The following is a 25,836-nucleotide window of genomic DNA, read 5'->3' on the forward strand; positions in this document are numbered from 1 at the left end:
CACGGGAATGCCAGGTTCATAGACACATTGTTTGTCTCTCTGGGTGAGTCTGTGCTTATGCTTATGTATGGAGGCAGTGCCCTCCCCTTCTGACACCTGAAGAGCTTCTTCTGCCTCTTGCTCAGTCATGTCTGGTGGCTGGTCTACACCCTCCTCTGCTCCTGAAGAAGGCGAGGACCTCCATCCTCAGTTCCCACAATTGCCCCCACCCTGTCCTTCTGAACTTATTAAGCCATGCCTGATCCTGACAGGTCTGGGGGGCTACTTTTAGATAGAAATCCTCATCTTCTCTTCACCGAGGGAACCTTTCTCTGGTTTCTAAGCAGAAAACTTGTGCTAACCATATTTACCGGTAAATGTGGATGGAACATAGATCCCCTTCAGAAAAAACAGTGCTTCTTTCAACTGTGAATTAATCTTCTTTCAACTTGGAGCCCATATCCTATTTCTTGGGTTATCTATACTAGTTTTTCCATCATGCAACACCCATCAAAATAAATATTTTAAATCCTCTGAAATCTGGAATAGTATGCTTTTTTCTGCTGTCTGGGCAAGAGACCGAACACAGTGACTAAGTAAGCAGCAATCATTTCTTTGAACCTGTTCCAGAGTTGTGTCTCCCTCGGGGTATTAATCTCTGCTTTGTTACTTACCACTTACCAGCTACTTACTTCAGGCCTGATTAGTATCTGATTTGGACTTAAAACACTCTATGGGTGGCTAACTTGCTTTTCCAACCAATTTATTTTTTGGTTAGCATGACTACAGCATTAATATTTCAAGCAGAAGGATAAGATTATTTTTTGGGGGGTGGGGGTTAAAAGAAAAAAAGGGGGGCACTTTTAAGGTATAGCCTCTAACCCCAAGCAGAATGAGGTCTAAATATGACAGTATCTTTCAATTTTAGTTTCTCTCGGTTTCTCATTTTTTTCCAATCCTAAATTCAGCTCTTCAACATTTCTACATCAGTTTGCAATTTTTTTTAAAAAAAGTCCTCATGAAAATTCAGCTGCTTTTAAATGCAAATTTATCCTAATGCATATATATTTGTATTCGTTTCCCGCTGATATACACGTTTTCTCCTTACACAATGCATGTTTGTATGTTATTTTCACCACACGTGCATTTTTATGCTTATGTTAACCTAGTGTATGCATCGTTGTACAAATTACTTGGTGGGAGAACTGCACTGCAAAATTCAGAGGTGCCAGACTCTGAAGAATGGCTGTGTTTTGGTTTGGAAAGTGCGAAATAAGTGGATTTGCTTAAAAATAGTGAGAATGTAGAGAGGACCTTTTCAAAAACATCTTTGTTTAAATTTATGTGTGTGTTTTTAAAGTTGCCGGATCCCAAGGTTCTTTAAAAATGATGCGATGCCTTTTTTACCAAGCCAGTAAAAAAGTCATTTTTTTTAAAAAAAATGTTTTGTAAGATAGTTTGAGGCCAAAAACTTACATCTAAATGTTTTATTAAAATAAACAATCCTCTCTAGCAAAGACCCGCCTACAAGTTGTATCAATCTAAAATTTTTCCCTTCTCTTCCCTTAAGTTTGGGGCAACTTCAAACATTAAAGTTACCTTCCATTGATCTTACTGCACTGAATTATAAATATTAATGAAGCCCAGGCTAGATAAGGAACTCTCCAACCCGTACCTCTCTCTTTCAGTCTACAACTGTTGCTGTCTTGCTTGCAGAGAGGGATAGCTGGCTTCCCCAAGGGTCAGTTTCATTCTTATCTGCCCTGAATTACAGGGCTTAATTTGTAGCCAGTGTTGAGATCAAATGGTGAAACTTGAGAAGAGAAACAGATCAATGCAAAGTATTCTGTGGTTTGATTTGATTTTGCTCTTCCTGCATTCAGGGACTTAGTTTGTAGGGTCTGAGATCCAGTGTTGGTGACTGCAAAGTGAGGCAATGCGTCAGTTATTCAAAATTTGGCCCATCAGGGTGGAATATCTTCAGGTCATATGAGCTTAAATTGAGCCAGGATGTATCTGGGCTTAGCTCCAGAAACAGTAATTTGTGCAAAGGCTCAGTCCTGAATGTGTGTAGAAATATTAATGCCCCATTGATGTTCTCTCGCATAAGTGTGTACAGGATTGCACCAGGAGTGCATGCTTTCTACGTGGACTTCCTTACTCTCTTTGTAAGTTAAAGTGTAAACCCCATAGATGTCCTTGTTATAAATTAAGCCCTGTCAGAAACTATGTATTATGTATAATATAGACAGGGCTGTTTGTTACTTACGCTGGACAACTCAGGAGATTGTAACTCATTGATCAGAGTTCATGCTTCGCATGCAGAAAGATTGCAGGTTCAGACACTGCTGTCTGCAGGTGGAGCTGGGGGGAAATGGTCTGAAACCCTAGAAAGTCAGTGCAGACAGTATTTAGCTGCATGGAGGTGGTCATTTGAGGCATTATAAAGCAGCTTCCTCTGTTCCATTCACATTACTGGTTTCACATATGCTGTAAATCGGTTTTCTTTCTTTTTTTGTAGTTGCAACTTACTATATTTTTCGCTCTATAAGACGCACCAGACCACAAGACGCACCTAGTTTTTGGAGGAGGAAAACAAGAAATAAAATATTCTGAATCTCAGAAGCCAGAACAGCAAGAGGGATCGCTGCGCGGTGAAAGCAGCAATCCCTCTTGCTGTTCTGGCTTCTGGGATAGCTGCGCAGCCTGCATTCGCTCCATAAGACACACACACATTTCCCCTTACTTTTTAGGAGGGAAAAAGTGAGTCTTATAGAGCAAAAAATACGGTATACGTTAGTCATGAAGTGCATCTATTAAAAATGAATTTACAATGTATGTGAAACCAGTAATACAAAAGGAACGTTAAGAGCTGCCTTAGACTGTGCAGGGTTCCCAAAGGGTCAGGTTGGGTTCCCACGTCTCTACAGATCTCATCACGAATATGGGAACGCCGCAGGGGTGCGTGTTGAGCCCGCTTTTATGTACGCTCTATACAGCTGACTGTGCCCCCAAATACCCCAGTAATAAGATCATTAAGTTCGCAGATGATACAACGGTGGTTGGTTTAATCACAGCTGGAGAGGGGGAGGCGGCCTATAGGAAGGAAGTTGAGCAATTGGGGGAGTGGTGCAGGAAAAACAACTTACTCCTTAACTTAAAGAAAACAAAAGAGATCATTGTGGACTTTAGAAAATGTAAATTGAATATTCAGCCACTTATTATTGAGGGGAAGTGTGTGGAACAGGTCTCAGTGTTTCGATTTCTGGGAATGGAGTTGAGAAATGACCTAACCTGGGGAGAAAACAGCAAAGACCTGGTGAAGAGAGCACAGCAGAGGCTATATTTTTTGAGAGTCCTCCGGAAAAACAATCTCTCAAAGGACCTGTTGATGGCATTTTACCATTGCACTGTGGAGAGCGTACTAACTTATGGTCTGTGTGTATGGTTTGGGAGCTGCACGGTCAGGGGAAAAACAATGCTATCTAGGGTTGTAAAGACTGCAGAGAGAATAATTGGGTGCACTCTTCCCACCTTAGATCAAATCTATGCTGCTACGTGCCATAAGAAAGCGGCAGAGATAGCACAGGATAGTACGCACCCCGGAAATGATCTCTTTCAGCTTCTGCCTTCTGGAAGAAGGTATAGGGTTATAAAGGCCAGGACTAGCCGCCTGAGAAACAGTTTCTATGCAAATGCAATTCTGGTTCTAAATGCAGCATAAGGGGTTTCTACAGTATAGTGTATTTTAAAATAGGGTTTTAGAGTTTTTAGGGGTTTTTGAATGTTTTATGTAGTTTTAATGTAGTTTTATGTAGTTTTGCAATTTCATTGTCCTGCATGGGACAATGACAATAAAGATATATCTATCTATCTATCTATCTATCTATCTATCTATCTATCTATCATCTATCTATCTGTCATGGGTCCATTTTCAACAGCCTGCATGAAAATGCCGGCCCTAGAACTTGCTGCACAAATAACCGCTGTCTGTAAGTGATTTCATGCCATCATCATATGATAGTCATATGCCTACCTCTGCTCCCGTTTATAAGCAAAGCAATCAGCATCCTTTAAAGGAGTTAACGGATTTACTGGAATTTGTACAAGATTCTTTTTTGGTATGCTTCAAATTAGGTTCTGGTGCTCATTTCTTAGGCTTCATTAAGCTTGTGATCTGACAATGCTGTGGCGCTCACTGCTAGCATTTAAAGGAGGCTTACTTTTAATATCCTGATCTATATTTCTTAATATCCTGCAAAGCATTTTTTGGGTAATGCTAATGCCAAACAGCCTACGATGTATCCAAAGGCCTCAAGCTACATTTTTCCTCCCGATTGACACGGCAGATTTCATCTTCGCCAGTCACAGTTTGCAGTCGGTATGTGTCCCTTTGCAGTTAGTGATGTACAACCCATGTTTCCATTACAGTGGTACCTTGGGTTAAGAACTTAATTCATTCTGGAGGTCCGTTCTTAACCTGAAACTGTTCTTAACCTGAGGTACCACTTTAGCTAATGGGGCCTCCTGCTGCCATCGCACCACCGTCACACGATTTCTGTTCTCATCCTGAAGCAAAGTTCTTAACCCGAGGTACTATTTCTGGGTTAGCAGAGTCCGTAACCTGAAGCGTCTGTAACCCAAGGTACCACTGTACATATTCAGGGTTAGGAACTGACAGAAGGAATATTATTATTTAGGGCAGTGGTTCCCCATTAGCTAACCCCCTATTTCTGAAAATGTTGATATCTCTGTGGCAGTTTTCAGTAGGTGAATAGTGCCACCATACCTTCCAACATGTCCCAGTGAAAAACCAGGACATGCATCTTCCAGGCTGTGCTCTTGCTCAAGAGCACAGCCCCCCAAAACGGGATGTCCCTGATGGTTGATAGATATATGCCCAGGACCTCTGGGTAGGTTCTGCGGACTCCCTGGTGTCCGCAGACCACCAACTGGCAACCACTGATTTTGAGCATTTGTACCCCACTCCTCAGCCAAAAAGACTTCTGGGGTGAGTTACATACAATCAGTTAAAACAATCCCATCCCTATCCACATGCTTACAGTCTAAAACAAACAAACAAACAAACAAACAAACAAACAAACAAACAAACACAGGCACAACACAAGAGAAAGAGGGCAGGGAGGGAAGAGGAAAAGAATCAAACTCAGGCACCAATTCTTAAGCAGTTGTTCTTATAACAACCAGCTGGCACAGCTCAGGGGCAGGAACTACCTGACAGAGCTGGCCTTTTGGCAAAGCTGATGCAATGAGCCCTGCTTCCCATCTGTCCCACTGAGGCAGTCTGATGGAATGACTGCCCGCAGATGACAGCTGAGGTAGAGGAGGCCTGGTGGAGCTGGTTTTCCACAGAGCTGATGCAGCGAGTTCTGCTTCCTATCTCATGCCAATGGACTAGTTCATGTTCCCGATGCCAGATCCCACAGACAAGGTGGCAAAGCTGTTGGGTGAAGTAAGGCAGGGCGAGGTTGGAGGAAAGGCAGGCCAGACATTGGCAGGACCACAGGTGACTCAAGAGTGAGCCATGTGCTCTGACAAGGGTTGGGAGCAGACTGTGGCCTTCTCCAGGCTCCACCCCATAATGGAGAACATTGAGGGCTTAGAGGGCCAACCCTCTGGCCTGAAGATGAGCACTACTTCTCCTGATTCTCTCCCTGCACTGCTGGACTAGTGACGTGTAGTCGGAGCCATCTTGTTCCTCAAATTCAGGGGAAGGCTTTTGCCCTGGTAGTCCAGGAGGTTCCTCTGGGTTTTTATGTCTGCCAGCCTCAGTTGCTGTGGCCCCCTGATCTCCATCAGCCAGCTCAGAGTACATGAACTTCATATCCAACCCCTTAGGAGGTGACTCTGCAGCCTCCGACTCCATGTCTGGATTGCTGCTAGATTCAGGAGTCATAACACAATGTTGCTTTGGTCATTTTTTTAATAGAAAGGTGGTATAAGCTTTAAAAGTAACACACAAAATGGATTCTGGCATCCCTCCACTTGGGGAGAGGTGTAGCTGAGCGGCAGAGCAGCTGTTCAGCATGCACAAAGTCCCAGGTTTAGTTTCTTGCACTTCCAGTTGAAGCAGGGCTGAGGAGCTTTTTCTGCCCATGGGCCAGATCCTTACCACCCTACACTTGCTTGACCAAATCTGACACATGGCTGGGGCAACATGGCGTGGCTCATGATAAGGCAGTTTTGTACATTGAATGGGTGTAGTACCCATTGGGTCCATGGGATCACGAAGAGTCGGACACAACTAAACAACAACAGTACCCATTTTGTGGCTAGAGTGGTCGAGCCAGGGTGATAGAGTGGTTAGAGTGTAAGACTGGAACCTAGGAGACCAGGGTTCAAAAAAAAAAAAAAAAAAGGGGGGGGGGATATGTATGTGAAAAAAGAAAATTCCGAATGTGAAGGAGAAGTGACAGACACGGGCTTCTTGTTCATCCTATGACCCACTGAGAAACAGTGTGGTGGCTAAGAGACTGATCTATGAAGTGCCTGCTTTGACTCTCACCTCTCTCATGAACTCACTAGGTGGCCTTAGGGAAGCTACTCTGTCGTGTTCTCAGTCATCCTATGTGCAAAATGGGTATGGGTGGGTGTGCGTCATAATATGACAAGCACTTAGACCACTTAAAAGCTCTATAATGGGGAAAGTCAATGTGGTGTCCTCCAGTTGTTTTGGATTACAGTTCCCCTCATTTCCAGCTCTTGGTTATAATGGCAACTGGAGCCTAAAGGCAAAATTTGCAGTTCTTGCTCTGTCCTCTTTTGCATCTGTCCCTTGCACTATACTAACGTAAAGCATTACTGTATTATACTTTCATTTTCATTGAAGCAAAGAGAAATGTGTGGCTTTCTGCCTTTCCCTTTCCAAAATGTTTGCGTTGCTTTGTTTGTTTTTTATTTAGAACATTGCTCAGACCTACTTTTTAGAAACAATAACCCCAGACTTCAGGTGACTCATCGGAGGAGAAAAGCAGGTTGTGAACATCTGTGTTTGGTCTGGCGGGGTTTTATTTTATATTGGCCCACTTTTATAGTTCCTGTAAAGCCAGCTTGGGGAAGCGGCTGTAAGTAGATTTACAGTCGTTCGTTGTGGTGTATCATGTTCAGTTACGAAGTGAAGATAAATTAATATCCATTGCACACAGCGCATGGCAAATTGCCATTTGTGACCCTCTGGAGGTTCTGGGCACCGTTATGTATTTATACTTTTATCAGGGACCTTTTACTAAAAAGAAAAGAAAGGAAAGATTGAGTCAGTATCCGAACAGTTTTAACAAGCAATCACAACAAAACCTTTATTGAAAAGGCCATAGTGCAGTAGTAGCACATCTGCTTTGAAAACATGACCTTGATGGGCCGGTGGTCTGAAGGAATCACGTGGGAAAGGGCCAAACTCAGTGGTAGAGATCTGTGGATGAAGGGCAGTATACTACCACTACTACTACTAATAATAATAATACCTGCTTGCATAAAGTTCCAGGTACAATCCACAACAACTCCAGGTAGAGATGGGAGTGACTTCTGCCAGAAACCCTGGAGAGCAGCTGCCAGTGTTCTGATCATGAATAATGTGCATTTCTCCATTTTCACCCTAAACCAGGGGTTATGTTCCTGTCTTTATCCCCCCTTCCCCCAATTTTGCTTCCACACTTTTAAAAACAAGAAATTTTTCTGTGCACATTTCAAATTCCAAGCTACCTAGACACCATATAAAAATTGCAATTTTCACCCATCTTCCAGTTGAAGCCGGAAACCTCCTATGCCTTTGCATTGTTGCTATAAGGCCAGCCGTGCTCTGAATGAAAGATCTCACTGGGCAGGTGGCAGCAAAGTGTGTGACTTCTTACAATGCAAAGGATGTTTCCCGGATAATGAGGAAGCTTGTGTGGTTTCTGTATTGCCGTTCTCTGCTGTTATCAGGCAATGGTTTATGGCAGGACTCATGTGCAGCCCTTTAAATGTACACTCCAGAATGCAGCCCAGATGCATGTGATTGAACTGGTAACACATGCCAACGCTGGTGATGGAGCACCACACAAACAATCTCCAGAATACGAAGGCCTTGAACTATATCCCCATCCCTATCCTCAGATATAGACATGGATATATCTGGTTCCAAATGTCTGGATATGGAAAGTTAGCTAGATTGGTGTAAACTGCAAGCCTTCAGGCTACTCAGAATTCTGTATTAGATCAAATGGAAAAGCAACTCGTTTTTAGGTTGTGTAGGCACTTTAATGCTCACTGGAAGGACAGATTGTGAAGCTGAGGCTCCAATACTTTGGCCACCTCATGAGAAGAGAAGACTCCCTGGAGAAGACACTGATGCTGGGAAAGATGGAGGGCACACGGAGAAGGGGGCGACAGAAGACAAGATGGTTGGATAGTGTTTTCGAGGTTACCCGCATGAGTTTGACCAAACTGCGGGAGGCAGTGGAAGACAGAAGTGCCTGGCATGCTCTGGTCCATGGGGTCACGAAGAGTCGGACATGACTAAACGACTAAACAACAACAACAACAGACACTTTAATAGAAGAGTGTATTGTGGTTGTACACATCATAGAAGGTAAATAAAAGGTAAAGGGACCCCTGACCATTAGGTCCAGTCGTGACCGGCTCTGGGGTTGCGGCGCTCATCTGGCTTTATTGGCCGAGGGAGCCAATCCAGGTCATGTGGCCAGCATGACTAAGCCGCTTCTGGCGAACCAGAGCAGCACACGGAAACACCGTTTACCTTCCCGCCGGAGCGGTACCTATTTATCTAGTTGCACTTTGACGTGCTTTAGAACTGCTAGGTTGGCAGGAGCAGGGACCAAGCAACAGGAGCTCACCCTGTCACGGGGATTCGAACCACCGACCTCCTGATCAGCAAGTGCTAGGCTCTGTGGTTTAACCCACAGCGCCACCCAAAGCATTTTGTTGGACCCATTTAGTTACCATAGGCAATATTCAATTTTTTAAGTTTCACAAAGCTATTTTATCAAGCACAGTGTGGTTGTTTGGCAGCTGTGTTTAAAAGTAGGCTGACAATTATCAGTCATTTGTGGGTTTTTTCTGACTTCAAGTGTCTGGGTGTGTTTGTAAGTAAGAAATGGGAGCTTTAAAAAAATGTATTCTCAGTCTTTCTCCTTTTAAATCCCGGTTCCAAAAGATAGCTTCTAGCTTGGCACTTGGAACAGAAGGAAGGATCTTGCTTCTGAAAGATGGTGTAGGGTTTATTCCCCCTCCCCAAATGCAAGGGGGAGTGGGGGTGAAAATTCTGTTTTAGCCTAATTAGTTTCCCAGTAAATATAAATCTCACGGCTTTTCTGCTGATTGGACGAGGGGGGAAAAACATCGCTTCATGAGGTCATTGCGTAATAATGTAAATGAAAGATTAAACTGGAGCCCGTTCAACTTTTCCAATTCACAGCTGGATTTGAAATGCCTTGGGAATTGAGTGACCTTGGGCTTCCCTTACTGTAAAGTTTCTCTTCAGAGAGCTGGCTTCCTTCTTAGAGCTCTTGGTAGCTTCATCAAGCTCAAGGCACCGCAAGGAAGGAAATTCTGGGAGCCTTTCACAGGCACCAATAAGAAGAAAAACATCATCAGCAGCACTTTAGAGCCCACAGTTAAAAACTGTTTATTCTGCTAGATACAGCTTAGTCCTTCCAAACACCACCAAATTTGTGTTTGTGTAATTGGTTGCTGCACAAATTGGTATGTTTGTATATCATAGTCTAAAACCTTTTTCCTATTTTATGTATCACAAATCTTTCTGAATCTTGCTCTAATCAGCTGTGTCTCCTAGTATTTGAGACTTGTCTTCTGGTGGGTGGAATTGGAGAGCCAGTGTGGTGTAGTGGTTAAGAGCGGTAGTCTCGTAATCTGGGGAACCGGGTTCTTGTCTCCGCTCCTCCACATGCAGCTGCTGGGTGACATTGGGCCAGTCACACTTCTCTGAAGTCTCTCAGCCCCACTCACCTCACAGAGTGTTTGTTGTGGGGGAGGAAGGGAAAGGAGAATGCTAGCCGCTTTGAGACTCCTGAAGGGGAGTGAAAGGCGGGATATCAAATCCAAACTCCTCCTCCTCCTCCTCCTCTTCTTCTTCTTCTTCTTCTTCTTCTTCTTCTTCTTCTTCTTCTTCTTGTTGCTGCTGCTGCTGCTGCTGCTGCTGTTATTGTTATTGGTTTTCAAATATTATATTGGAGAATCAAAGGAGAAATACAGAGAAATCACAGGGAACTTTAAAATACAGAACAAAACAAGGGTTCACCATCATTACACTATGAGGGGATACAGAGCTGAGAGCACATAAATAGGGAAAATCCTGCAGCTAAATCAAGTCTGAGGATGAAAGGAAAGGATGCTAAAGGAACATTTGTTACAGCATTGAACACATATGGTTAATAACAAGTAAAATTGTTTTCCGCACTAATGTGCCATCCACGTATGCCTGAAACGTACATCCACCAAGTGGATGCAAAGTCCATTCTCCTGGCTGTTTCCCTAGTTATTTGGAGAGCAAACCTTATTTAACAGATATTTGAAGAAAAACATGAGGCCTCCTTCCACCCTGAGCTATAATGAAATGAGGAGCAACCTACAAGTAAATTGCCAGAAGTTTACACACAAGTTCTGCATTAAAATAATCAAAAATAGACAATAGGCACGACTTGAGTCCATACCAATGGGCAATGTATTCAGCAAATTGTTATCAATATCAAAATATTATTTATTTGTTCATTTCGTTCATGAAGCCTTACTATGGAACATCTGAAAGGGATTTCACAGTACAATAAAAGCTTATATTAAACAGTTGGATATATTAAAAATGTCAGGAGCCAGAGTCAGGGGCAGGTCAGCCATAAAACACCCAGTGAAATTCAAAGAAACCCAAACAGCGCAGGCCTAGGGATCACACCAACTCTTCCCAGCAGGCCTTGACCCCAATGAGGAAGTTGTGATGACTGAAGGTCCCTGCCTTCCCACTGCTCTTGAAGGTTCATCCCCTGGTTCCTTCCCTGGCATCCTTCGTCTTGTCTCTCTTTGCTTTGCCCTCTCTATTTCTCTGTGTATTCTGGGAGACCAGAGAGGAAGGGAGCTGGTGGAACTGGCAGAAATGACTGGCAGAATCCGAGATCAAGGAGAGGAGCAGGTGGAAGAGGACTGGAAGAAGTTTAAAGTTTATCTTCAAAAATATTGTAAAATTTATGAATGCTAAGGGCTCTGAAAATGAAATGAAGGGGTTTTAGCAATTAAGTTAAATAGACTTTAAAGAGATGGACAAAGGCTTAAAAATGAATAACTAATGATCTTGCTGAATTAATTTTTAAAATAGAATACAAGAAGGGAAGGCGGGTGGAAGTAAAGAGAATAAGGTTCTGAAAGTTATCAAAATGAAAGAGTGTTCTTTTTTATGCTATACTTTTTTTCTGTATTCTTTTTTGTATTTTTTCTTTTTTTTTTGATGTTTTATTGTTTGGATTTTTGATGTTTGTCTGTTCTTTTTTGTGGTTTTTTCTGTTTGGTTGTTAATTCTTTGGAAATTTCTAATAAAATATTATTATTAAAAAAAAAAGAGAGAGAGGAAGGGAGCTGGTCCCAGCAGGAGGGAGAGATTCCCTAGCTTCTTTGGTAGCCTGCCTGCGCTCTGCCTCCTGACCCCTTTCTGCTGCCGCTTCTGATTCTGCACTGCTCTCTGCCAAAGACTCTTCCTGCTCACGAAACCCTGTTACCTCTTCAGCTTCCAGCATCTCCTCCCAGTCTGCTCCCTCTTCTCCCTCTGACCACTCATTGTTGTCCCACCACCACTCCCTGGCTCTGAGCCTTCTTTCCCCCTGGGGGTACCCTTGGGGGTTCCCCAGTTGGTGCCTCCCACCACTTCTCTGCAACCAGCTAGTCCATGACAAAATGAAAATAAGATCCAATTCAAAAACCGACTGGGATAAAAGCTACATTGTGGCCTTTCTGATCAACCCTCATGCAGTCTTCCACTTTGCTCTTACCTCCCGCCACACTCGTGCCTGCTCAAAAAAACCCCACAAATCCTAGAGCAGGTGGGGGCTGGGTTTGCCCTCACTGGCTCCCATTGAGTTCTATAGGGGAAAATGAATGGGCTGCAGTCTGGGAGGCAGCTGAGGACAGGAGGTGTTTCCAAAAACAGCTCCCAGGCACAGCTGCACACATGGATATGGCTCCCAGGACATTTTGAGAATACTCTTTTTGTCAAGGAAAGAGTTTTATACTGCTTGGCAAAAACTGTTCAAAGCAGGCCCTAACCTAAGCAGTTCTTACAGATAAAACACACACACACACACACACACACACACACACACACACACACCTGCAAACAGTATAACATCCCCCCCCTTCACAAATGTCTTCCGTGGAGTACGCTGGGGACCATATTCACCTGTGCAGTTGTTGTCTTTGTGTGTGTGTCTTTGCGCCAAGAGCTGCTCTTTCCTTGAGTGTCCTGGTCTTTCCATGGGGAGGAATGCCTCTCCGAAAGGCAGCTGTAGGCTAGTGGTGGGAAGGGGGAGCCCTTTTGGACACTTCCTGGTTTGAAAGGAAAGCAAAGGCAGTGTGGGGGTCTAGAAGCCTCAAGCTCAGTGGCCTCAGCTACAGATGGGAGGCTGGGGAAGTGGGTCTCAGGAAAGGCCTGGCTCTCCTTCCCATCAAAATTGGCGGGCCTTTTGGATAGTAAATAAATAAATCAGAGAGAGGAGCACGAATCCACATGCGGTAAGCTAAACCACATGTGCTTATTGGATGCCTTTTTCCACATCTGGACCTAAAGATGACAGTATAGTTTCTTCTTGTCAAATTCCATTACTACATTGTCTCTTATGCAAACACAATAAAAATGAAGATTTTTCTCCCCTCCACCCAACTTAAGTTGCTGTGCCCAAGCATCGTTGACTGTCTTTCTCCTTGCTCAAGTAGCTTTCCCTTTAACCTACTAGCAGGCTAACCTGAAAACCAGATATGGTTAGCAAGACTTTTGGATTAGCCTGTGGGGACCCAGTGGCAAATCAATGCCAATTGTTTTATAGTGATTTATCCCCCCCTCCCCACACATTATAACCAACAAAATCCAGGTGTTTGCCTGCTAGCAAATCACACACCCTTTATCTGGACATGGTACAAACCTGTCGTTCTGCTTTGGCACCAGTCATTTCCCAGGTTGCCTGGGGACTGTGAGTACTGACCCTACCTGACCAAGCAAGGGAGAGAGTCGATACCCTCTTATCCATCACTTTTTTTTAAGGCTACCAGTGTGTCACAACTGACTCTGTACCATAGATACGAGCTGGACAGTTTATATTGTGATTCAAAGCAAACCTTTTGAAAGTTTGTAAATGTGCTCAAAACACCAGCTCATCGAAAGCTGCTTTTTAGACACTGCGTTCTTTTTAGGAAGAAGGAGTTAAAATATGGAGCTGCAGTAGAGGGCTCCTGTTCCAGGGGTATTCTTTGGCTGTCTGCTCATCTCAGTATAAACTGACTTTATTACCCCACCACCACCCCCAGCAGCTGTCCGTCCCCCCCCCCCAATGCACTGAAATGGCAAAAAAATTGAAAGCTTGCAAAAGGGGGAGGGGATTTTGCATTGGAAGTGAATGTAACACAAACTTTTCAGTGAAAAGTATTTTGAGCCTGAGCCAAAGGTTCCTACAACGACAATATTCAGTTTCCAGTGAAGGGGAGATACATCAGAGAGAGATATTATCAGAGAGAAATATTATCTTATCATCAGAGAGAGAGAGAGAGAGAGAGAGAGAGAGAGAGAGAGAGAGAGAAGGGAGAGAGGCGCTCTGGTGGGTTAAAAGTAAACATTAGCCCAGTGGGTCTCAAACTGTCTCTGGCAATCCTCAAAAGCTTAGGGGTTTCTCAATGAGAAAGGCATATTGCCTACTACGAATGCTGAGCTGAAGTATCTCCTAGGAAGAGGTGTTGAGCTTGTTGGGTAGGCTATGCCTCCCTCAAGGAAGAACTTCATGCCATGCATTTAAAGTGTAATTCTGCGCAGATTCTACTCTGAAATAAGCCGTGCAGAGTTAAGGGAGGCCAGTATAAAATACCGGTTTAATTCATTTCTTCTGTGGCTGTTAACTCTGAAGCCATAATGGTCAGCTTCCTTGTCACTGTTGATTGGCACCATTTTGTTCTAATCGCCCTGCAGTATTGCAGCAACACAAGGCAGCGAGGGGTTCGCCCTACTACTCAGGCAAAGTGTGGCCTCTTCTTGGTCTTCTTACCCTGAATTGCGACACAGCAGTGGAAGATGTGAAGTTAGTTCTGCAGAACTTCTCAGGGGCTTTTGACAGTTTTGGCCATGGTATCCTTTGGAGATGGTAGCCCAAAAGGAGAGTTATAGGCACTTGTGTTGTGCTGGTTTCAGTCGTTCCTGTAAGGCTGGTTCCAGACAGCAGGACTAGGAGATTATTGTTCAACCCTATATTCTTTAGGTTTTAGGATACATTAATACTCTCCTACATTTCTCTGATGAAAATAGGGATGAGATGTCCTATTCTATTATTATTATTATTATTATTATTATTATTATTCCCTGTCCACCTGACTGGGTTGCCCCACACACTCTGAGTGGCTTCCAACATATATAAGAACATTATTTAATTAAACATTAAAAAACTTTCCCTATCCTTTAGATGTCTTCTAAAGGTTGTATCGTTATTTATTTTCTTGGTTCCGGGAGGGGGGGGGTGTCACATAACTCCATACCCTCCAACATTTCTCTGGTGAAAATAGGGATGTCCTAAGGAAAAGCAGGACCTTATGGGACCAGAAACTGGGATGGCTTCTGTAAATCTAGGACTGTCTCTGGAAAGTAGGGACACTGGAGGGTCTGTGCATCACAATTCCATCTCATTGCCCATGCTATTCAGCATCTACATGAAACTCCTGAACGTATGAAGAGCCCTTCTGGATCAGACCAAAGACATCCTACTTCAACATCCTGTTGTAATAGTAGCCAGCCAAAATACCTATGGGTCACCTGCAAGAGGGACCTGAGTGCAACAGCACTTTCTCCACTTGTGAGTCTTGGCAAGTGGTATTCAGAGACCTACTGCCTCCAACAGTGGAGAGTGAACATAGCCATCATGGAGAACAAAGCTATCAGTGGGTACTAACCATGATGCCTATGTTCTGAGGCAGATGAATCATTGTCAAGTCCTTGCATATGCAGCCTTTGAAAACCACCCAACCTGGAAGCAATGAGGAATAGTTCTCTCATTCTATCTGTGGGCTCTCTGCAACCTTCTATATAGAAACCCACGCTTGGTTGTGCTGATGACCATGAGACTCTATTCTAAACATGCTTTTCGGAGAAGCGGGTTCCGGTAAATGTGTAGGGCTGGAAAATGCATTGTGCTAGGAGGGAGAGAGGGTCATCTGAAAGCTTGTGGTGTGGAGGGGGAAGGCATTCCACACTGTTGAATGTTTCCTGCTGGATTTGGAAGTAGCCAAATGTGTGTTTGTGGGGTGGTATTAAAAATCAACACTACTCCTTTCAGTAAAAAGAAAATACTTGCATATATGAAGCAGTAAAGGACTAGGCAGGTTTGCATCTTCAGGACTTCTGTCCTCTTTCAAAAAAAAGTGTTCTCTTCAAATACAAATGTTAAGCTCTTGGGCCATCGGGTCTGACTAGGGTGTGTGTGTTCACATATGTGTGCTGAGGAGTGAAGAAAGTGATAGAAGTCTCAGAATTCATCTCTGTGACAAACTCGGTTAAATAAAAAAGCAAGTTTCTAGCACATTTGGTTTAAATATATGAGTTTTACCTACTGAAAATTCAAAGAGAAGTGGCTGAACAGGATTTCCAGGACTTGAGGGGGATGGAGTTCCCCATGATTAGCAAAACCAGATTACTACATTCACAACTGTAACCCTTTCAGAATTAATTATTTAATTTCTGCAGTTGGCAGAATTCTGGTTTTCTTGGTACAGAATCTCAGACTCCAATTCCATGGGCTCTTTCTTGGGAAGACATATCGTTTGGACTCAGCAGGCTCTGTTTCCAGCTAAACAAGTGTAACGTTAATGTGCTGTGTTTTTGATTGATGGTTGAAGCCCAATTCCAGTTGTATCAGCAGCAGTTTTCAAGAATGTACAACACTGCAATGGTAGCTCTTCTTCACAACCTTGTAGCTGTTCTCTGGGTTCTGGAAGGAACCACTATTATGCAGGATGAGGCTTTGCCAATATTGTATAGCGAGAGGGACTAGTCCTCTGGGTGGTTGGATTTTGTCCCTCTCTCTGTCACTGTCTTACTATTGATGTCCAACCACTAGAGAAGAAGGATGAGATCCCACCCTTCCTCCTCATTCCCCAGATCCTCTTGAACTGTTCATGTGCAAAAAGGAAAGTCCATTCCTGAAGGCCACACTTGCCATTTCTTCCCATGTGGTCCTGCTCAGTGGTTGACATTAGTCATTCATAAAAAAAAGCAGGCTAGCTGCAAATAACCCATACCTAACCTTGCAACCCTGTGTTTCATAACATCTAGACTAGACCATTGGTAGCTTGTTAAAATGCAGTTGTGTAATCAACAAAGTGTGTTGGCTTCTATTAATTTCCTGTTGGGGCTGTTTCCATACTCTGTTGACTGCTTATTGGATTCAATGCCTCAGGGCTATAGAGGGTTTGGTTTTCTGTTCACGTCCCGTCCTCACCACCACTTACTTGCTTTATTTCCTTATGCAAACCATGAATTGCATTTCAAAATAAATCTTAGGCTAAAGTAAAAGTTGCACACGTAACGTTGCTTTTGAAAATAACGAAAGTTTTGCTTCGAGGGATTGTATGGTCCATACAGACCCTTTCTTGTTTCTTCTCTAGCTGGTTTTGTGGGCTGCTGTGGTTATCATTATTATTATTAAATTTTATGAAGGTTTATAGAGAAAAATACAAAACTTAATATCTTTCCCCTTTTTTTAACCAAACCAAGATCACTGATTGATTTTCATATGTTTTTATTTAGTGTCATCAGTGTTACAGTGTATTATATTATGTTATTAATATTGCATGCCCTTCACCAGCAGATCCCAATTTTAAATTTAAAACAGTTAAAACATAAATAGGGAGCAGCCTAAAATACATTAGTGTAGGTACCCAGCAAGCCTCCCCAAGAGAGGGTTCCATAGGTTAGGTGCCATCCCCAAAAGACCCCGTCCCCTTGTCGCCATTCTCCTTACGTCCCTGAACCACCCAGCTCCACCCTTGTCCAGTCCAGACTTGGCCTGGCTCCACCCATTGATGCCACATACTTATCAGTTCACACCCTGGCAACCTTGTCTTCCTGACACTTGATGCATCTCGGCTGTCCTGCCTGGCTGAGCTAGGTGGCTGTGACTTTGCAGGTGTTTGAATTCATTTAGCCATAAATATTTATGCCTGCCAAGCTTAACTTGAGCCCCCATGTTTATCTCCTGCCATCAATATTGTATAGCTTTGAGATGCCTGCACTTCCCATGGCTGTTTCCCGATACCAGTGGAAAGTACTTGATACATCTGAATATAGGACAGAGACTGCGGCTGTTTCTGTTGCTTTGGTATCTGAGACCCCCTCAAGCAGACTCGCCTTTGTTTTCCTCCCAGCCTGTTCCTGGCCCAAGTCATATCATTATCCCCAAAGCCATCCTTTTAAAGGAAGCCACTGGCTTATGTAAGCCAGTGTTTTCCACAATTCTGATCTTAAAAGCAAAGATCTCAACTAAAATTGGAGGCCATTTTTGCCCCTGAAATGTGTGCTTTTAGAATGTTTAAGTAGGAAGCTGCCTTAGACCAGGTCAAGGCTACCTAACCAAGTATTGTCTGCTTTGAGATGAGAACAGGAGCTCATGCAGAGATTCAACACACAGTCTTATATGGGGACAGGCATTCTAAATAAAGGAACACACTAGAAATGCCTGTCCCCATATAAGACTGTGTGTTGAATCTCTGCATGAGTTACTGTTCTCATCTCAAAGCAGACAATACTTGGTTAAAGGTAAAGGTAAAGGTACCCCTGCCTGTACGGGCCAGTCTTGACAGACTCTAGGGTTGTGCGCCCATTTCACTTAAGAGGCCGGGGGCCAGCGCTGTCCGGAGACACTTCCGGGTCATGTGGCCAGCGTGACATCGCTGCTCTGGTGAGCCAGAGCCGCACACGGAAACGCCGTTTACCTTCCCGCTAGTAAGCGGTCCCTATTTATCTACTTGCACCCGGGGGTGCTTTCGAACTGCTAGGTTGGCAGGCGCTGGGACCGAGCAACGGGAGCGCACCCTGCCGCGGGGATTCGAACTGCCGACCTTGCGATCGGCAAGCCCTAGGCGCTGAGGCTTTTACCCACAGCGCCACCCACGTCCCAATACTTGGTTAGGTTGCAGCAATCCAGTCACACTTGAAGTTATACGGCAACACCCCCCCCCCCTTATGCAGCAACAGAGAGGGAGGGAGAGAGAACAGCAGAGACCAGTTAGGAAGAGGCAGAGCACAGAATATTGCAGAGGCCTAGCAGGCAGCCTCCTGGTAGATGGGAGGTGGATAGTTTTATCTCAGCCCACCCACAATTTAGATGAGATTTAGTACAAGGCAAGACTGATAGAGGGGAATTGCTCATATTGAAAGCCCTGCTGGATCCCTGTTTGGAGGTGTACAATCTAAAAGACATCACAAAAGGAAAAAGGGGTGAGGAGGAAAGAGGAAAACAAGCTAACTCTCAGGCACTGGTGATTAGTTAGTTAGTTAGTTGGTTTAAGTTACATAGTAATTATTATAATGCTTAGCTTGAATGGAAACAGTGCAGGCATGGCCAATTTGGCTCTCCAGCTGTTTTGGGACTACAATTCCCATCATCCCTGACCACTGGTCCTGTTAGCTAGGGATGATGGGGGTTGTAGGCCCAAAACAAATGGAAGGCCAAATTTGGCCATGCCTGGTTTAGGGACAGGAGGAATCCAACAAAGCTATTCTTTTCAGCAGAGCTAGTGGAATGAACCCAACTGTCTCATTGGTGGATTGGCAACTGAAAGGTGACTGTTCCTTCATAGATGGCTAATTTTTTGGTCAGCTCATTTCACTGTTTGCAGGAAGAAGGGCGCATTTTACTGTTGCTCGAGGGCAAGATTTTTTTTAAAAAAATCATGATACAGTACTGGATTTAAAAGACCTTTTGCCATGTCATATGCATCAGAAATATGCCTGGCTTTTTAGTGTAGAAGATAGGACAAAGATGGCTATGAGTAGTAAGAACAGAAGAAGTGCATTGCTGGATCAGACTAACGTACCATCCATCTAGCCCATCATCCTGTTCTCACAGTGGCCAGGAAGATGTCTGTGGGAGCCCGAAAGCAAGACCAGAGCACAAGAGCACCTCTCCCCTCTTGTGTTCCCCAGCGCTGCTTTTCAGAGACACAGTGCCTCCAACAGTGAAGGGAAAACATAGCCATGGTATCTAGGAGCCATTGATCGCCTTATTCCCCCCCCCCCCATGAACTCCCTTTCAGAGTCATCCATGTTGGTGGCCATCACTTCCTCTTGTGATAGTCCATTGCAGTGGCATGTTTACTGCTTTAACTTCTTTTCCTTTTATTGTAATGAAAATATATTTATGTGTACTAGCAGGAAAGGCTTCTTGCATGGTCCCTTGGGAAGACAGTCTCAATGCAATTGGTGGAACAGGTTATGCTAATCTCTGGACTGTAGTATAGTAGATGTTTGCTTCTCACTGGTCTACAATCCATAATCCTCTTAATTCCTTTTGAGTAGCCGCTGATATTGCTAAAACCTATGCTTAAAGAGCAGGGAAGAGCTTATCTTAAAAGCCCTTCTATTCATGTAAGCAAATGTGTAGGGTGATTGGCTACTTTATCCATTCTTACATAGTAACATTCTCTCTCCCCTCCCCCTGTTTTCTTAGATGCAGCAGCTATTTTACGAAAACTACGAGCAGAACAAAAAAGGTTACATCAAAGACCTCCGTAATAGCAAGATCCACAGGGCGATCACCTTGCACCCAAACAAGAGCCCGCCCTACCAATACAGGCTCCATAGCTACATGCTTAGTCGCAAAATAGCAGAGCTGCGCTACCGGACCATCCAGCTGCACCGAGAAATCGTCCTCGTGAGCAAATACAGCAGTACGGAAGTCCACAGGGATGACCTTCAGCTGGGCATCGCGCCTTCCTTCATGCGGTTTCAGCCGAGGCAACGAGAGGATGTTCTGGAGTGGGAGTTCCTCACAGGGAAGTACCTTTACTCCGCTGCAGATGGGCAGCCACCTCGTCGAGGGATGGACTCCTCTCAGCGCGAGGCGTTGGACGACATTGTGATGCAGGTCATGGAGATGATCAACGCCAACGCCAAGACCAGAGGGCGGATCATAGACTTCAAGGAGATCCAGTACGGCTATCGCAGGGTGAATCCAATGTACGGGGCGGAATACGTTCTCGACTTACTGCTCTTGTACAAGAAGCACAAGGGGAAGAAAATGACGGTTCCCGTCCGCAGGCATGCATACTTGCAACAGACCTTTAGCAAAGTCCAGTTTATGGAGCACGACGAGATAGATGCCAAAGAACTGGCCAATAAGATCAACCAGGATTCAGGGTCTTTGTCTTTCCTCTCCAATTCCCTCAAGATGTTTGTCCCATTCCAGCTGAGTAAGTCGAAAGCGGAGAAGAAGGAACCCAAAGACAAGAAGATCAACATCTTGATTCCTTTGTCTGGGCGCTTTGACATGTTTGCTCGCTTCATGGCGAACTTTGAAAAGACCTGCCTCATTCCTAATCAGAACGTCAAATTGGTTGTCCTGCTTTTCAATTCGGACTCCAACCCTGACAAAGCCAGGCAGGTTGAACTGATGAGGGATTATCGCCTGAAATACCCCAAGGCAGACATGCAGATCTTGCCGGTGTCTGGTGAATTTTCCCGAGCTCTGGCGCTAGAAGTTGGGTCCTCTCAGTTCAGCAACGAGTCCTTGTTGTTTTTCTGCGATGTCGACTTGGTGTTTACGGCAGACTTTCTCCAGCGGTGCAGAGCCAACACCGTTTTAGGGCAACAGATTTATTTCCCAGTCATCTTTAGCCAGTACGATCCAAAGATTGTCTATAGTGGAAAAGTTCCTAGTGATAATCACTTTGCCTTCACCCAGAAAACCGGCTTCTGGAGAAACTATGGCTTTGGGATTGCCTGCATTTACAAGGGTGATCTTATTCGAGCTGGTGGTTTTGATGTCTCTATCCAAGGTTGGGGTCTTGAGGATGTCGACTTGTTTAACAAAGTTGTCCAGGCTGGCCTAAAGACTTTCCGGAGCCAAGAGGTTGGAGTTGTCCACGTACACCATCCTGTCTTTTGTGACCCCAACCTTGATCCAAAACAGTATAAAATGTGCTTGGGCTCCAAAGCATCAACTTATGGGTCTACGCAACAGTTGGCTGAGCTGTGGCTTCAAAAAAATGAGCCCAGCTTTGGGAAAAACAGCATTGCTAATGGTTCCCTGAGGACAGCCTAACATCCAGCTATGCTGGGAGAGGAAACAAAAACAAAACAAACAAAAACTACCTATTGCGTTTTTTTTATTGCCCTAATTTATTTTTTTGGAAAACTTTTTGATAGTTGATTTTTTAAGAAAAAGACCGCACAAGGGTATATTTTAGAAACCATCGTTTTCTTACAAGGACCTTCTGAGTGTTTTTCTGAACAAAACTGTGATCAACCTTTGCCTTTTCGAACAAACGTTTGTGGCTGAGTATTACAACTTGCCTGATTTCTGACGACTTGAAATAAATTACCTTTTCCTGATAAAACAAGACTTTTTAAAAAAAGAGAAAAGAAAACTTCCCTGCCCCCCTCTTATATTCTTTGGGTTTCCCCAGGAGTTATCCATTGCTAAGTGGCACAAATGATTCCCTTAATATTTCTTCCCTCTTGGGATTGGTAACAACGTAAATGGATTCTTCCTTGTATTTTTTTTAAAATTGAACAAAGTAAACAAGAGTGGCAGTATTGGTTAATTCATGTACAAGAATCTTTCAATCTGGTTGATATTTCAACCATAAAATGTACCATTTTTTGCTCATTGTATTTCGAGCAACTGAGGGAAAAGGGGAGATTTGAGCACAACCTTGATAAATGTGTACCTTCGCTTAAAACAAAACAAAACAAAAAGTATTTTCTTTCTTGGTCCACATGTGGATCTGATGTTTAAAAATTTCCACAGCAGGTGTTGCATTCTAAATTGGATCTCTTGTGTAGATGCCTTGATGGCAAAGAACAGTGTTTTAGTTAATGGGGGGGGGGGGGAAATATGACATTTCTTTGCCATAAAAAGCAACAAACTTTAAACCAAGACACTCGAAATTGAATGTGTTGGGGAAATATCCATCCCCCCCACCAGTTACAGTATTTCGATGGGAACAATTTACTATGTTTCCTTTGCTTAATTAGTTTGTTTTTTGCTGTCTGTATTGGGTAGGCCTTTAATTTATTTAATATACTTTGTTCTAGATCTTCTGTCTTTTTATTTTTAATATCTGCTAGTCATTAATATTTATGTATCCTAGGAATGTATTGCATTTTCATGCTGTTACAGGTAGCGTACGTCTTCTTACTTTGCAGTAAACTGATCTCCAAAGATTCTTTCTAAAGCGTTCTCTTTCATTTTCCAAAATCACTTTTAAAAAAGTAAAAAAAAAGTAACTGGAACCTTTGGATCTAACCTCTGATGCCTCCAAATGAGGAAGAGAATAGAAGCTGGATTTGTTTGGGTGTTTTGGATAATCACAGATGAGCAAAAACTTGTAAAATATGTGCACATGCTGGACACATGCACACACATGCGCACACATTGCAAAATAAAATGCATCTGATTGAATACAAACAAGCAGTTTGGCACTGAACCTTACAAGGGCACACCAGAACTTGTGTTCAAAGCACAATCGTATATTGGCACCTCGTCATTTGTAACAAATTTTCTCTCTCTTTCTCCTGCTGGAAAAAATAAAATGAATTGAGTAATATGCATTACTCTGTTGCACTCTTCAGCATTATGCCTTCTCCTTATTCCTGGTTGTGCTTCCCTCTCTCATAAATGCTAGAATTCAGGGTCATCCAATGAAACTGAATATCGGGGAACTCAGGACAGGCAAAAGGACTTCTTCACACAGTTCATAGCTAAGATTACAGGATTTGCTCCTGCAAGAAGTAGTGATGGCCACCAACTTGGAAGGCTTTAAAAGAGGGCAAGGCAAATTCATGGACGAGAAGGCTATCAGTAGCAACTCACCATGATAGCTAGGCTCTCCTGGAAGCAGCATGCATCTAAATAACAGTTGCTGGGAGCTGCAAGTGGGGAGAATTCTTTTGTGCTCAGGTCCTGCTTGCAGGCTTTGCATGGGCATCTGGTTGGCCACAGCGAGAGCAGAATGCTGGACTAGATGGGACCATTGGCTTGATCCAGCAGCTCACTTCTGATGTTCTTGTGTCACTTGTTGAAACAGCTACAGGCATCCTGAATGTGACCTTTAATGTCTGGTTAAGAAGATTCCGGGGACAGGGCTAGGGGGTACACTCCTGTCCCAGACTAATCTGAGCTATGTGAACCAATGGTCGACTCAGTATAAATCAGAGGTTTTATGCTCAGATATTCCTTTGCAAATCAGTGACGGGCTCAATGGAGGCTGGTCCATTAGGGCAAATGGGGCACAACTTCAGACTGCTCTCAGGCATCTTCTGCCTGCCTGCTTTCCACTGTTCACTTCTGCCTCCTTAGTCTTCAGTGTTGCGCTTCTAGAACTCAGCAGGGAAGAAGAGGAGGGTGGGGCAAAACTACAATTAGTTGGCTCTGTAATACAATTAGTTGGCTCTATAATATACAACATAAAATTATTCAAATTCCTCCCTTCAGAAATTGCCCATCCCACCAAAGATTAATCCAGACTTTTTGGGGGGAGGGTGTGGGGTTTTTACCCTTTACTAAAATCTTGGGTTCAACACTTTTGAGAACCAGCATTTCAGTTTTCCCTTCCACCTGACATGCTGTTTTTCTTTCTATGGGGAAGCATTCAGACTTGTAACCTTGTCCAGCCCAGGAAAAGCTTTACCGCTTGGTTTATTTATTTTTATTTATTTCGCAAAATTCATACACCGCTTGATTGTAAAAGAAAAACCTCAAAGCGGTTTATAAAAAGATAAAACGATAAAATCAAGGGGGGGGGGAAATACTTTGGAAAAATACAAAAAGTTAAAATTCTTTAAAACAGTTTAAATTCACACTAGCATTTCTAAGTGTTGGGGTAGGCTTGCCTGAACCAGAATGTTCTTAGCAGGCACTGGAAATAATACAGTGAAGGGGTGTGCTTGCTATCAATAGGCAGGGAGTTCCAAAGTGTTAAGTGCTGCCACACTAAATCAAGTTCTTACAAATGAAGACTGGGTGTTATGTGGCACCTGTAGCAGTGCCAATTCTGGTGATCAGAAGAGCCAAGTGGGCATGTGGGGCAAGCTGTTCTTGTAGGTAAACTGGACCCAAGTTGTTAAGGGCTTTCTGTGTTGATAGTAACACCTTGAACCTGAACTCTTACCTGAGCAAATTGCTTCTTCATTTATATAGAAAAGACGCTTCTTAGCCATTGATTCGGTTTAGGGATAACATGTTTAGTAAAGGTAAAGGGACCCCTGACCATTAGGTCCAGTCATGACTGACTCTGGGGTTGCGGCGCTCATTTCGCTTTATTGGCCAAGGGAGCTGGCGTACAGCTTCCAGGTCATGTGGCCAGCATGACTAAGCCGCTTCTGGCAAACCAGAGCAGCACACGGAAACGCCGTTTACCTTCCCGCCAGAATGGTACCTATTTATCTACTTGCACTTTGAGGTGCTTTCGAACTGCTAGGTGGGCAGGAGCAAGGACCGAACAACAGGAGCTCACCCCGTTGCGGGGATTCGAACTGCCAACCTTCTGATCGGCAAGTCCTAGGCTCTAGGTTAGTCCAATTAACACAAGGTATTCACTAGCCAGAAATTTCCAGCCATTCTATTTATTGTAATAAGCCTTCAAGACACATCCTTAGTCACTTGCTTATGTTTCCAAATTCTGCTTTCAGAATCAGTAAATACCCATTCTTTAAAGGAAACAAAAGTTCTGCTTAGACCAAATCCCATGAAGCAGCCTGTTTAAGAGCATCCGCTGGAAGAGATCTGGTGTTGCTACAGCAGGACAAACCCCCTCCATCCCATGCTAGCCACATGGGATTCAAACCGTTGGTCTGCATTGGCGCAACACCAGCTCTTGGTGCAGCTGCAGACACTCAAAGCGGATCTCTTCCATCAAATGCGGCCTTTGTTGTGCAAGAAAGAGGGTAACAGAGAGTCAGAACGGGTAGGTCCATTCTGGCCCATAAAACCTCATTCTCCCTCCCACAGACAGGCTGCTTCAGTGGAGGCTGCCTCCTTGTCACTGACCACAAAAGCATTTATGACCTCTTTCCTGTCCATTTATGTAAACGGCTCCAGAAATCTGTTTAGTGCAAAGGCAAGTGTTTTTGTTGATGGGAAGGACCTCCAGTGGCGGATGACGCAACCCTATTTAGAGCAGGAACTCCCAAACTGCACGCTGGAGCCAGACACTTGTGACACAAGGAATGGGTTTAAATCAGGCATAGGCAAACTCGGCCCTCCAGATGTTTTGGGACTACAACTCCCATCATCCCTAGCTAACAGGACCAGTGGTCAGGGATGATGGGAGTTGTAGTCCCAAAACATCTGGAGGGCCGACTTTGCCTGTGCCTGGTTTAAATCATCATCATCATCATCAAACCTTTCCATGAGCCCCAAAGTCCCCACTCAT

At 43.9% G+C, this 25,836-nt stretch overlaps 1 protein-coding gene across 1 annotated transcript in view; it reads left to right on the forward strand.

Annotated features, from left to right (window-relative positions):
- The window catches only part of CHSY1 (chondroitin sulfate synthase 1), a 97,548-nt gene extending 74,921 nt beyond the window's left edge, over positions 1-22,627 (forward strand). The window contains exon 3 of the mRNA XM_028705343.2: positions 19,911-22,627. Within this exon, the coding sequence (XP_028561176.2) occupies positions 19,911-21,503 (1,593 nt within the window). The 3' untranslated portion in view covers positions 21,504-22,627. The remainder of the gene's footprint in view (positions 1-19,910) is intronic.
- The last annotated feature ends 3,209 nt before the right edge of the window (positions 22,628-25,836 follow it).

Source organism: Podarcis muralis, chromosome 14, assembly GCF_964188315.1.
Source record: "Podarcis muralis chromosome 14, rPodMur119.hap1.1, whole genome shotgun sequence".
Lineage (NCBI taxonomy): Eukaryota > Metazoa > Chordata > Lepidosauria > Squamata > Lacertidae > Podarcis > Podarcis muralis.